The sequence below is a fragment of the Arvicanthis niloticus genome, chromosome 10 (assembly GCF_011762505.2).
Source record: "Arvicanthis niloticus isolate mArvNil1 chromosome 10, mArvNil1.pat.X, whole genome shotgun sequence".
Lineage (NCBI taxonomy): Eukaryota > Metazoa > Chordata > Mammalia > Rodentia > Muridae > Arvicanthis > Arvicanthis niloticus.
Window position 1 is genome coordinate 55953705 of NC_047667.1, and position 14509 is coordinate 55968213.

Genomic DNA, 14509 nt, shown 5'->3' on the forward strand with positions numbered 1-14509 from the left:
ATGACACCGATGAACTCAAGTTTTGATTTCCTTGTCAAAAGCAAGAACATGGGGAAACATGATCAAGGATAATTAAGTATTATAGAAGACACTGTAGATGGCCAACCAAACCAAAATCAAAAGGAAACCGAACTTATAAACCCCAGCCATTGGTGCTCAGCCAAGCTACATCCTTCTTCAGTGCTACAGATAATATTGGCCAGTATTGCCAGTAGAGGTAGCAATGGCTCATTTGTTCATTCAAATCTAAGTATTGAACTATCTGTGGCTTTCAACAAGGTTAACTAGGAGTAAACTAAGGAAGATTTTGTTTGCCTTTCAACTTGACACCTGTTTACTAAAAGATGTTCTACAGAGTATACTCCACTCATGACCCCTTGAATCCATTAACATGGATTGGGTTCTCAACCAATTGCCAACAGTGAAATATAAACTATAGTTGGGTACAGATGAAAAATCTTGCCATATTTTAATGTCCATAATTGAACATTAAATTTTGGTCTCTGCCACCAACTTCATTCATTACTTCAGACTGATGCTATGCCCATTGGAAGGAATGGGAAAAGTTCTCCAGGAATGACACACAGTCCTTGCAGGGGTTGTGTGCACTGTTACTGTATGAAAGATCCTTCAAAGTCAAGGGCATTTATCAGTGGAAAAAGCTCCTGTTTCCAAACTGAGGTGGTAACTTCCTCAATCAGGTGGCATTTGCACTGGGCATTATAAAACACATAGTTGATGACTCCTAAAATGTTGATCTTGTCTCTTATCTAGGTTACCTTACTCCCCATCCCTCATACCCACACAGCAAGAGGAGACTCTGCTTGCCCTCTGTGGTCAGCAGTGACCCTATGGTACAGGATGCTCATTGTCTATTTAGATCTGCATCTATCTTGTTTCCAAAGAAGTCACACTTAATGAGGGCTGGCAAATTCTGAGAATCAGGACAGGATGAACCTGTTTCCTCCTAGACTTGTAATCAGAACACTGGGCTCCATGCCGTGGGGGGATGTGTCTTGTTCAACTATGTCCTTAAATCAATTTGGACTAATTTTGCCCCCAAGCAGACTTGGCACATGTCCCTTTGAGGAATTTAATCTTGGCCGTGATGTGCTCCTGATATTGACCATTACTTGGTTTTATAATGAGACCTTTTGGGACAAATTGCATCTGGTAGCATGTTTAAGTCAGGGACACCTGCACATGGCATTGTTTCTTCCCGTGTGCCTTTATACTAACCAAAGAGCAAGGGCAGAAAAAGCTATTTTATTTTATTAAATTACATATACAGTCAGGAGACTTGGAGCATGAACCAGGCCCACCCTTTGCTCTGAGTTAGTTTCTTATTGTTTCATTGTATAACATGCTCTCAATTCTGAGAACATTTGGATTCAAACGTGTTCTGCTATGTGTAAAGTATTGAACCCACTATGAACATGTACACACAAAATAATATACATGTAGCGAAAGTGCTTGGTATGAAGTAACACTGAATTATCGGCCATATGAAAGCATGCTGTTTTGTGGTTATCAATGAAATGAATGAAAAAGACATGGGATCATACGTGCAAGCAATGTTTATGCCATCTCTCCTCTCTCTGATCTTTTATTTTAACCAGGGGGAAGGGGAAGAGGGAATATAGTTCACTTGTGAGAAATTTGTATTTTTTTTTTAATCTGAGATTTATGTGTCCATCTAGGAAAACAGAACCCATCAAAGTTTATTTCACAGGATCTATTTTCCCTGCTTTTTGTTTAGTTTGGCTTTCAAAGAAAGAACACATAAATTTGGGAAAATATTGAATCAATTCAGGACTCAATTGACACATCTCCTACAAAGAGAGTTTAGGAGGTGATCACAACACTTAAAAAGTTAAAAGACCATCTTGGATTCCTTACAGAGATACAATGAGAATGCATATGCCTGAAAAATAAGATATGGACTGAAAATTGTCTCTGCAACATCAGTTGCCACTGTCAATGATTTAAATGCCCAAAGATATGATTTCTTAAAAACTAGAAACAAGAGTATTTCTGAGTTGGCTGGAACAGTTACTAAACAACCTACAACCTTGGGGGGAACACTGAATCATTTTAATCCCATAGTAAATGTCTTGTCAGTCTGCTTTAATTGGATGATAAAGACCAAAAGTGATGATTCAAGGATTCAGGTGCTGTGAGCCCAGGAAGGTACGTGCTGATGCTGTTGAGAGAGGAGAGTTGATGGTTGTGACAAAGCGCAGTTGTGGGACTTCTGTAGATGCAAACACTAAAGGAAAAGTAGATTATTATTATTATTATTATTATATCTTGGCTATTAACCTTCTTTGAAGTCAACATTTATGTTCAACATTCTGACTGAAGAGATGCTAAAGAGTTTTTTCTTGAGAAAAAATAACTGGGATAAATAAATAAATAAATAAATAAATGTAGATTTTATTTTCCTGTCATACTTTCAGTATGGGGTAAACTCAAGCTGATTGTCTTCTATTGTCCTTAGTGAGATAACTATGGCATTGGGGTCTCTACCAAATTCCATTTGCTGACTATGTTGGTGACTAATGTGTGGCATTGTGAAACACAGAACAACAGTTTATCCTCTGTGAAGGGACAGTTGGATTTCTTTAACCTATATTTGAAATTAAGATAATCTTCAGATTCACTCATATAAAATATATAAGACTATTGGACACAGCCTCAGGACAAATAGACTCTACTTGTAAAAAAGTCTGTTTAGTCAGATTGTTCAGAAAACGATAAAAACCTCATGCAGATATCAGGTAGCAAACCAGCTGATCAGACATAACCATGAGAAAAATAATCCACCTGTCCATATCCTGAGGACCAATCACCAGCTGTGTCACCACCTAATAAAACCAAAGTCAAGTCATTGTTATGCACGTGGTTAACTTCCTTCTTATGCTGTCACCTTTCTTTTGTCCTTATTTTTGGTTTAGGCCCTCACTGGAGGAGGTCCTGCAGTGGCGTCAATCCCTGGACAAGCTTCTCCAGAGCAGCTGTAAGTTCACATGGTTCTCAGGAGGGTCAGACTAAGGACAGATAAAAAACATCTTTGTTCTGCTCATATTCTTCTCCAATTTGTGCTCTGAACAAGTGGAGAGCAGTTTGGGAGGGCAAATTGTACAGTTGCCTGAAAGGGGAAGCCACCATGGGAGAATGTGAGAACAGATATTTGAGTCTGTGTTCATGCTTGTCCTTGTTGGTTTGTATAAGCCACATCACATGCCTCTTTGGTCGAGACAGGGCATCATGAGGTCTAGCCTGGCCCTCAAACTCAAAATGTGTCTGAGGATGGCTTTGAACTCCTGATCTTCTTGCCTCCACCTCTCAAGTGCTGGAACTACAAGTGGGCACCACCCTCTCTGTCTGTATGCTTCTTCATGTTCTCATGAGTGAGCCAGATAAACTGCCCTTCCTGCTTTGCTTCATAGATTGAGAAAGATTAGATTCTGTGTTGAAAATGTCTTTGAACAAGCCACAGGCATCTTAGCTCAACCTGTTATCAACTGCCCTTTTGACCTTATAAGATTGCTATCTCTACTCCTTGACTGACCCTCTCCACACTCAGCTATGTAGAATAAGGATATTTGTGTTCATTTATTGATTTATTGTCTTATTTCAGTAATTTTTGGGCCAGTAGCATTTGGGATAGTGCTGATAAGTTATGAATGTCAAGTAGCCTACATAGGAGTATTCACTGCTCTTATAAAGAAATTTAAGAGTTAGCGAAACTATGTTTCCAGAATTCTTAAGGGGAAAGATAAATATCCAGTGTGTTTGTTTGTAAATTCTTTTTTTAGTATGTAAACTCATACTAATTTTGTGGCCCACAAACTCATACATTTTAAGAGAATTATCAGAATTTAAAAAGCTAAGAGAGGAAGCTAAGGCAGAAATATGTAATGTTAGCACCTTTACATTGTCGAGGGGCCACTGTCTTTCCAATTGCAAGATCGGAGGATTTCACTGTAGTATTTTCTACTTTTCAGAGGAGAAATTATGCTTGTATCTATGAGCATTTGCTCATATATGTGAATAATTTCCTCAAAGCAATAAATGGAAAAGCATTCAGTAGCTATTTTAGCCAACCATTTCCTTAAACATGGTATCTCTTCATTCCAACTAGCTCCATCCATAGAAGGGCTTAAGGTGTGTGTATGAAAGATCCAACCAGAAAGAAACAATGGAGCTGTGGCTTGAAAGGAGGGTGAAGCTATAAGAAAGATTGTCTGTTATTACTGTCTGTCTTTTCCCCATTATATTTCTATTACTGTGTCTCCTCTCTCATTCTCACTGAGATGCTACTTTCTCCATGTCTGTCTTATTGTTCTGTCTCTGCTCCTTTTATCTCCAGTCATTTTTAAGGTGGAAACATAGGGAGGACAGGTATGCCCAAAAAGCTTTATGCCAGCATCCAGACACCTCAGTATCACCAGGTTGAAGAAGCAGAGTGTGACCTGTTACCTGATTGTCAGCCATTATGCATCATGGATAAATGTAAATCAAGCCATGGCTATTCAGTATCTCTTAAGAAGTATCCCATTTTGGATCTGTTGAGACTAATAATCTATAATCAGAAATATCTAATACCTTGCTACAAAACAAGTAAGAAAAGCAGGTACATTAAAAAGGCACACCATTCAGAGCATAATGACCCCTTTCTGCATGCTTGACTTGAGAAAGTTACGCCATCTAAAGTGGAGCATGATGGTTCATATTTGAAATTCAAGTGCTTAAGAAGTGGAGACAAAATAATTACTGTGAGTTTAAGGCTAACATGGGCCATATGGTGAGTTCTGGACCTATCTGAACTAACGAGTGACATGTCTAAAAAATAAAAAAACAGCACCTCCCTAATTCCTGGGGGGGTAGGGGTAGCATTTTTCTGATTCACAAGGAACATTTGGAATTCTTCCTGTTAACATAGGATATTGCCTCTGAGTTGATAGAGTTATGAAGCATTTCTTTAATCAAATTTTCTGTAGTAGAAATAAACCCTATACAAGCTGCTGCTCAGTCTTTCCTCATTAGCAAGGATCTACTCACTCAAAATCATTTTTAAATTATGTTATTAGTAATGCATGCTGTGTGTGTGTGTGTGTGTGTGTGTGTGTGTGTGTGTGTGTGCGCGCGCGCGCGCGCACGTGTGTGGGGAGATCAGAGGGCAACTTTCAGGAGTTGATTCTTTCTTCTCACTGATGGTTCTAGAACAGAACTTGGGGCATCAGGTTGCACAGCAAATGCCTTTACTAGCTCAGCCGTCTCACTGGTATTAAAAACGATTTTTAATCATTTGGGGGTCTTTGACTTTGTTCTTAAAATACCAGATTCTTAGGAGTTTTGCCTTCAGTTCTGAAACAGGAGCCATCTGTTTTCATTTATTAGGCCTATAGGGCACATGGCAAGTATGTTGATCTTTAAAACCCAAAATAGACTGCACATGAGGGCTTGCATAATTCCATCCTAGCATCACCAGGGACATGGATTCTCCTACATGAGCATTTTTAAGAGCAAACAGGGACACAGCCTAGTTTGTGGCAGCACAGTCTTTATTTGGGTTCTCTTCTCCCAAGAGTTGCAAAAGGTCAGAGCATTTCCTCAGACACCCCTGTGGGCTGGACTGTCTCTCGAGGCACGAAGCAGCAGCTGGTTCCAGATTCATCTTTTAGTTTCCGTCTTCACAGTTGGCTTTGGTATCTCTTCCTTTGCTTCGAAGTTTTCCTCCTTCTGTGTCATGGGTCCACACTCTCATCATCTCACTGATGGCAGCCATGATTTTCACCTATGACAGACAAGGACCATAAAATGTGTGATATAAAGGAGGTATTCTTCATTCATATATTCCATATGTTATTCTGAGCAATTTACATATACTGGTCTATTTAGTGATTACAGTAGTATTGGGACTTAAGTGCAACAAGCACCTTTAGTTTTCAGAAAAAGAATCCATTTTTTCAGAGAGAAGAGTAGCTTGCCTGTGGCACAAAATACAACACTAACAAAAACTGAAGTATTTTCTTGTCTTTAAAGTTCTTGTTCTGCTGGATGTTCATGCCTTTAACCCTAGATCTCAGGAGGCAGAGGCAGGCAGATCTCTGAGTTCAAGGCCAGGCTTATCTAGAAAGAGATTTCCAAGACAGTTAGAGCTACACAGAGAAGCCCTGTCTTAAAAACATAAGTTCTTTGATCCTGAGGGTTGGAGAGATTTCCTAGTCCACTGAGATCCCACTATTAAGTAATAGATGCATATGTTCGAGGAAGGAGGTAGGAACAGGGAAAAGATGGCCGAACAAGCAGATAGGCCCAGTGCGGGGGAGGGTGGTGGTGGTGGGAGAAAGCACTGTCTTTCTCCATTAACAAAAACCCTCAAGAGTGAGTAGGTGGCAATGGGGGAAAGATGTCACAGATGAGGTAACATTTGTGTTGAGCTTGTAATTATGACAGTAATGTTTAATTTGTTATAAGTAATGATGAAAACCAGTGCGTACTAAACTTGATGAAAATTATGCGTGGCCCCATAAAAGAGCCATATGTGTGAATTATTTAGTCTTCACCACAGCCTTGTCATATAGGTTTCATTACTACTTTCCTTTGGAAAGCCAAAGAGGCTCCAACAGGCTAGATAACTTGTCTGTGTTATTTTATAATAAGGTGTGCCAGGAATCACCACTGGGCAATCTTGGGCCTAAAGCTGGAGCTTAGCTTTGAACCAACAAGCCATGTCATGGTTCTTATAAATTACCAATGCCATTTCTGTCTCCCCCACTCCCCTGTCTCCAATGAAGCATTTGTACTAATCTCATTTTCAATACTTTATGACAATCTGATTTGGATTCTTGGATTTGTTTAATGCTCCTTTTATCCTCAAAGTGGTTTTTACAGATGGTTTTGTCCAACCCTCCCCACTCTCCATACAAGGCCATTGCTCTTATTTGCCTAATGTCAAAAACTGCTATCACTCATTAGGGCCAGCTCAGAGATTACAATGTATGAGTGCCATATGATGTATGGGTACCATACCCACAGAATTCTTATGGTGGCCAGTCATCAAATGAGCTTCATCAGAGTCCTGCATAGTGGGTGGTACCTAGGTGTGCTGAGGGGTATTTTGAGGCTCTGTGCTGGCTCATACAGGCCCCGTAATCCTTTTGGGGGGTTATGGTTTGGAGTTTTGTGGTATGAAGTCCCTAGGTAAAAGCAGTGGTTTACGAAAGATATGTACATCTTGTAAAATAGAGATATTTGGCCTGCAGTCTTTTCAACTATGACTCCAAAAACTAACTAACTAACTAACTAACTAACTAACTAACCATACATGCAGAGGTTATAGAAATTCAACAGTAAAAGTCTCTGGGGAAATGACCAATAGAAAACCAGAGTCTGTGGAGTAGAAAGCTGACTGGAAGTGACTGTGTAGGACTCTACCAAGAGAGGCCCCAAAGAGAGTGCTCAGGATGTAAGAAAGAGTTGCTTTAAATAGCTCCCAGACCAGTAGGGCATAAAACTATTTATGTGTTTTGGTTTAAAGTACATACATTGATTAAAACAAAATAAAACAAAACTTGAAATAGTACTGTAGAATTCACCAGAGAGATAAAACCAGTATTCAGGACATGGGTCTCTGTAATGGAGAGCTGGTTCATAAGTGACATAAACACTCAGGTCACTGAGGAATCCTGACAAGTGTCCTCAGGCCTGAAACACTGTGAGGACTGATCTTTATCTCAAAATTTTACAAAGAAATGGAATAAGCAACTCAGAATATCTGATAATAGGTGGGTTGGGGGGCTGACAGGCTGTGAGGCTGTGTGTTTGAGGGACTGTGGAGCTCAGGGACTGTGGGGCTGAGGGAATGTGGGGCTGAGGGGCTGAGGGACTGTGGGGCTGAGGGGTTGTGGGGATGTGGAGCTCAGAGATTGTGGAGCTGAAGGGCTGTGGGGCTGTGAGGCTGAGGGGCTATGGGGTTGAGGGACTCTGAGTGTTTGGGGCTGAGAGTTTGCCTCAGGCACATTCTATGGAATTACTTTCTCCTCTGAAGTCTGCATTCTGGTTGTATGGATACCTATATATGGCCGTATTTCCTGGTAACTAAAAAGTGACTTGAGAGTCTTTCCATTTCAATAGAGGCATCCAACACATTTGTTCAAACAACAGTGAAATAGCCAGGACAAGGATAAAGGTGGGTCTTATTTCTTTCAACGCATATGTGGACCAGTTATCATTTAAAAATGTCAAGTAATACAAAAGAAACTACAGTGGGGATAAGAAGAAGAAACATGTTTGACTTTATCAAAGGGTTTCAAAGTAATTCAAGTAGCCAGCCAGGTTCCTAGAGAAAACGGCCTTTAAGCAAGCTCGTGTCCCGGGTATTTCTACTATTGATCCATGACAGTGTCCTAGAAGTGCAGAGGAAAGATTAAATTGCTTGGGTCTTGGAATCAATACTGAACCTAACCTCAGTTAGTTTCCAACCTGACCATTCTTTTTCTTAAGAATTGAGTGTGGCAGTTAGAAATAAGATGAACAGGAGGAATAAAAAATGTATCGTGAAGATAGCTCAGTGGTTAATGCTACCTCATAATGTAAGTAAAAGGACTAGAGCTTGAATCTACAGAGTCTATGTAAGCCAAGTGGGAGTGTTCACCCATCTGTAATTCTACACCCCTCTGGGTGAAGACAGGAAAACTCCAGAATAAGCCAGTGAGATGAGCCATCTTATCAGCAAGCTCTGGGTCTGACTGAGGCTTCATATCACAAAGAATAAGGTGGAAGAGCAATGAAGATTCCAGACATCAACCTTGGGCCTCCACATACATGCACATATATGTATTTTGGTTTGGTTTTTTTTTTTTTTTTTTTTTTTTTTTTTTTGTTTTTTGAGACAGGGTTTCTCTGTGTAGCCTTGGCTGTCCTGGAACTCACTCTGTAGACCAGGCTGGCCTCGAACTGAGAAATCTGCCTGCCTCTGCCTCCCAAGTGCTGGGATTAAAGGCGTGTGCCACCACTGCCCGGCATGCACATACATGTATATCAGGATCCAAGAACAACATATATACCCACACACATGATAATACACATATACACATGCACACATACCACACACATATTAAAAATAGATCTGTGTCTCTGGTTTTATCATCACATATATTTTGTGCAATTCATAAAATAATCAATGGCCAATACATAAAAATGTACAGTCTACAGACAAGATAGCAACAAGTGCTCAAGGAAAGGAGAAATGAATTGAAACTGGGTCAAACAATGAATCTAGAATGTGAGTATGTTACCTAAACAGAAGTAATTAACTGTAGACAGGTCCTGGTAGAGGCAAGCAAAAGGAAACCTGTTCCCTAAAGTTGATGGCAGTCATTTCTGTCTCAGGAGGCAAGTGGCACACTAGGCCATGCTGCCAAGATTGTGACTTTGACATAGGCCATGGAAACTGGAATGTTTCTTCTCCTTTAGAAACCTCCATTTTCCTTTGTAATAGGATGATTCTATTCTTACAGATACAGATGTTAGGATTTAGTGTGAACAGTTTTATGTATATGTGTGTACACACACACACACACACACACACACACACACACACACACACACACACACATTCTTTAATAAGAGAAGGAAAACAGCATAAATTTAGATGTTTTTCTTTTTCATCTCCAATACCTTATTAAATTCTTTGTGAACTCTCTCGATCTATCATTTGGAAGGTTCTAGAAGGACAAGGTTCTAGAAAGAGGAAAGGATAAGGCCCAGGAATTATCATAGGTACACAGGTAGCATCTATGTCTGTATATGGACTCATGGTTGCTATATTACATTCACTTTATTCTAAACACAGATGTAAAATTAACTGATGGACATAATAACTGTGTATGTGACAACTTCACCTGGTTCCTTCATTCAGACATCAATTTGAATATTCCTATTTCCTTCCTAACTAAAGTCAGACTCCTGCTATGATTCCATTGCTTCTCTTCAAAGGTTTTCCTTCATCGCACAGGTGTATAATGAGTCTCCTCTATTATTATTTTTCACTCTACTTTCTTGGAATCTCTAAACACTGCCAGGGAACCAAGTTTATTTTGTTGACCATAGTGACTTACTCAAAACTCAACTGTAAAAAAAAATGAGATAATAGTTTCTGGCAGTCATTTTTAATATTCCTTATTTTGACTAACCAAGTTTTAATTATTTTCTGTGGGGCTAGGAACATAGCTTTGTGGCAGAGTGCTTGTGTTATCATGCATGAGGCTCTTAATTCAATTTTCACCACTAAAAAGAAAAGTTTTATTTGGAATTGACATGTGTCCTGCATGTCATCAGCACTGATGTGAGTCCTCAAAGTTATACACATTTGTAACCCAAATGAACACTGCATTCCCTTGTGTAACAGACTATGAAGTCAAGCCCTCTCTTCAGTGTCAGAGTTCATGGTGGGCAGAGCTGTTCTCTGCTGTCTCTGATTCTGTCCCAGCTTGCCTGCATCTGAACAAAGGGATGTTTAAAATCTGTGAACAGGACATTATGGAGCCTTTCCTCATCATCTCTAGCATCTTTGTGCTAGCCTTCTGTTTTTCTCTCAGTTCAAGTGCAGGAGAGAGCACACAGCTCCTAATGGACATTTCCTGTTCCAAGAAACAGAATCGCACACTCTTGAAAAGTGTCTGAGGATAATAGACAAATGTGTGAGACTGTACAATCTGATGGCCTGGTTCTGAGTCCTGGCTTTGTACTTACTCGCTGGGCATTTGGGAACAGTCCCTTAACTTCTGTGACCTCATTTACAAAATAGGTCATTCCTAGTACCTATCCTTTGGTTGTATATTGAGAATTAAATAAATTCTATTTGTAAGATTTTTACATCAATGGCAGAAAGTATTAGAAGTAAGATTGAGCTATTTGGTTAGATATAGATTCATTGTCAAATCAATTCATGAAATTTCCCTATTGACTTTTTACCCACTAGATGGATTTGCCAGCTTCAAAAGTTTCCTGAAGTCTGAATTCAGTGAGGAAAACCTTGAGTTCTGGGTTGCCTGTGAGAATTACAAGAAGATCAAGTCCCCTGTCAAAATGGCGGAGAAGGCAAAGCAAATTTATGAAGAATTCATCCAGACAGAGGCCCCTAAAGAGGTTGGTACTGGTGGGCAGGTGGCTGAGTGCAGCTATATAAGAGTCAGATCATCACATTGCCAGGTCCGGCTTCATGAGCTGCAGGCATAACATTTGGAGCTAATGGCTATTCATACTTTTCATTAGAGTGCATAGTAAGCACCTACTGGATGCAAAGGCAGTGTGATAGGGTCAGGTGCCTAATTTAAATGCTGTACAGACAAGTGTGCAGCTGACAGCTACTGGAGTCTCACTTCGGTACCATGCAACCAACCTTAAACAGGAATGAGGCCAATATAAGATTTGGGATAAAATGAGGGGGGACTGGTTTTTTTCCCTTCAAAAAGTAAGAATGACTGAACTGTTTTGTAAAGTTGTGAAAATTAAATAAGAGTAGATATGAAAACACACATGAATGTTTGAAATAATTGATGCCAGTGGGTCCCCTGTCGTTAGCCTTTGACATTTGCCCTTTGTTGAGGCAACAGGACTCCCATTCCTAAAAGCCAAAATAATCCACGTTAACAGTGCAAAATGTATTTAAAGCCAATATACCAGTAATTGACTGGTAAAGACCAGATACCTACAGGTGTCAAGAAAGCTTTGAGGAAGTTTGTCTGCCATCATCTTTGCTATCAATGAAACCAAACTGAAAAGCTTCTTGAAAAATTCCAGGATGGGCGCACCCAGATCAGTCCATCTAGTTAGGACTTGTAACCCCTACACGGTTCTCTTGAATCTAGTGTGGACACTAAATTGTCATCAAGGTTTGGAGTCAAACAATAGGTGATTGAGCGAGCCATTTTCGTAGCCAGTGATCTGTTATAGATGATTTGTAAGGGGAAAGATTCCCACCATCTCTCTTCGTTTGCATGTGTGATTCTTCTTATAGATACAATCTCAGATATTTATTCCTTTGGTTATGTTGTATCCCTAGCTGTCCCTCCTAAGAGAAAGATGTGGCCATAGGGATGTAGCTCAGCATAGAGCACTTGCTAGTCTGCAGAAGGTCCTGGCTTCACTCCCTGGCCTAAATTTACCCCTCAGTAGATAAGGTGCTGGTTCATGGCTGTATTTGCCAAGTCGTTAGAACTACTGTTTCCTCATTTGTTGTCAGGAAATAACAGTCCCAAAGCTCTGAAAAAAGGTCATGGGTCCCTGGCCACAAATTATTTGTTCTCTGTCACTGTCATAGAAAGCAGAAAACTTAATGGAATAGAAACATGAAATCAAGCATCAATTCATCGGCATTCAAATCGTTTTCTCAAGATTTGAAAACACTTAAGAAAGAGATGATCTCCAGACACCTAACCCTGTGTGTGTGTGTGTGTGTGTGTGTGTGTGTGTGTGTGTGTGTGTGTGTGTGTGTGTGTGTGTGTGTGTGTGTGTGTGTATATATATATTCTTAGGTTGCTGAAGGATGAAATAGCATAGGCATAGATGGGGTCCTGGTAGAGGACACCTGGTAGGCGTCCAATAGCAGTTGGATCTGAATCTGAATCACATGTTCATGCCAGTATCAGTTCTTTTGAAACAGCAGTGGCATTTCTTACATTGCGTGGCATCCTCCTGCCTCTCCTCTTGCTGGTAAGAACTCTGCCCCTCTGGTATACTCGTCGAATCCTGAAGCCTGAACTGATGCAGGGACCCTGTTTCCTGGCCCACAGGTGAACATTGACCACTTCACTAAAGACATCACCATGAAGAACCTGGTGGAACCTTCCCCTCACAGCTTTGACCTGGCCCAGAAAAGGATCTACGCCCTGATGGAGAAGGATTCTCTGCCCCGCTTTGTGCGCTCTGAGTTTTATATGGAGTTAATCAAGTAGTCATCTGGTCAGGCTTCAAAAGTTGCCCTGTGAGTTGAGTTACATCCTCTGTTGCAACACAGCATCCCCCAGATACCTACACATTTCTCTATAGCAGCTTTGCTCCAAGATACCCAAACATAGGTGAACCACAGGCTGTGTTGCTAACTCTTTCGCTCATGTTGGTTTGGTTTGGTTACGTAGATCTGTTGTCTACGGGCCTTCACTTTCTCTTGTTCTTTCTGACTGCTTTGTAATAAAGGTTTACCAAGTTACTGTCAGTCTAAATCACAGAAATATCCTGTTTAACATAAAGCTGCCTGTGAAAAAATAGGTGATATAGAATGCTCTTTAAACTAGGCTGAAAGGAAAGCAGATGCAAGTATCCCCTTTCATGGGGCTTTGACTGGTCTTGTTTATTGTTTTAATTCTTATCCTCTAATGACAAGAATTTGGTTAGTAAAAAGCAGCAAGCTGGTTATAAGGCAGCCACCATTAGGTCTTTTTAAGCAAGTACATTATTTAACATTACTGAGTAATTTCTAGAGTACTGCTGTGTTAGCTAGACATTCTCAATAAGAGATACAACAAATATATTCTGGTTCTAAACAGAATTCATTTCAATTCCGCCCTTACGCTTCCAAATCACTAGGGAAAAAGTCAGCCTTTGACTCTCTAGAACAATTAGAAATGCTAAATACCTAAAAAAAAATATTTTTGAACTGTTTCTTAAACAATGGAAAATAATCTAAAATTGAAATATTTTATTCACATTAGTTGGAATATCTGAATGTCTGACAATACCCAAGGAATGAACCAGCTGTTACACACTCACCCAGATGGCTCCTGTTATGGAGACCTCAATTGACTATGCTTACCAACTGACTGTGTGATTGGCTAGTCTTGTCAGTGGAGGGTGAGGAGAGAGGGAAGGACCCCTCAAGGGCAGTGCTATGAGGCCACAAAAGAACACAGAAAGGTATGCTTCTGCAGTCCAATGGCTGTATTATATATCCAGACATTTACTGTAGCTCTATATAATTTTAAATTTAAAGCAATATATACACACACATATATACTCTTCTAACATATAAGCTAGCCAGTAGGAGGTAAGTTGTCTAGCTCTAAAGGAGAAGCCAAATGTTTTAAAATTGGACTAGAAAGTTTTTTGAGGAAAAATAAAAAATAAAAAAAAAAAAAAAAAAAAAAAAAAAAACCCTCTATGTTAGTCTAGTTTCTATGGTAACAAGAAGAAAATACATTCTTTTAAATCTGAGAAATTAGAAAAAGTGAGATGACCTTTCCAGGAAAAGAATATGTAGTGTTTGTTTAGCCTTCCTTCCCCCTCCTTCCCCTGCTCGCCAGTTTCCCTTGAGTAAATTGCCTGAGAAAGTATGAAGCTTACTTAGTGTGTGAGTCAGGGGCTGCTTGTGTCTCCCTCTTCCAGGAGAGCAAGGCTAGGCTGAAAGTGGGTCTGGGATGTAGGAAAGGGTTGGGTCTAAATTATGGTCAATGGACAGGAGTATTTGCTTCTTGTTCTTGAAGGAGGCCTGTGATTCACC

General features: G+C 40.0%; 1 protein-coding gene across 1 annotated transcript in view; it reads left to right on the top strand.

Annotated features, from left to right (window-relative positions):
- The window catches only part of Rgs5 (regulator of G protein signaling 5), a 37708-nt gene extending 23545 nt beyond the window's left edge, over positions 1-14163 (top strand). The window contains exons 3-5 of the mRNA XM_034513337.2: positions 2958-3019; positions 10994-11160; positions 12807-14163. Coding sequence (XP_034369228.1) covers positions 2958-3019; positions 10994-11160; positions 12807-12968 — 391 coding nt within the window. The 3' untranslated portion in view covers positions 12969-14163. The remainder of the gene's footprint in view (positions 1-2957; positions 3020-10993; positions 11161-12806) is intronic.
- Positions 14164-14509: the final 346 nt, after the last annotated feature.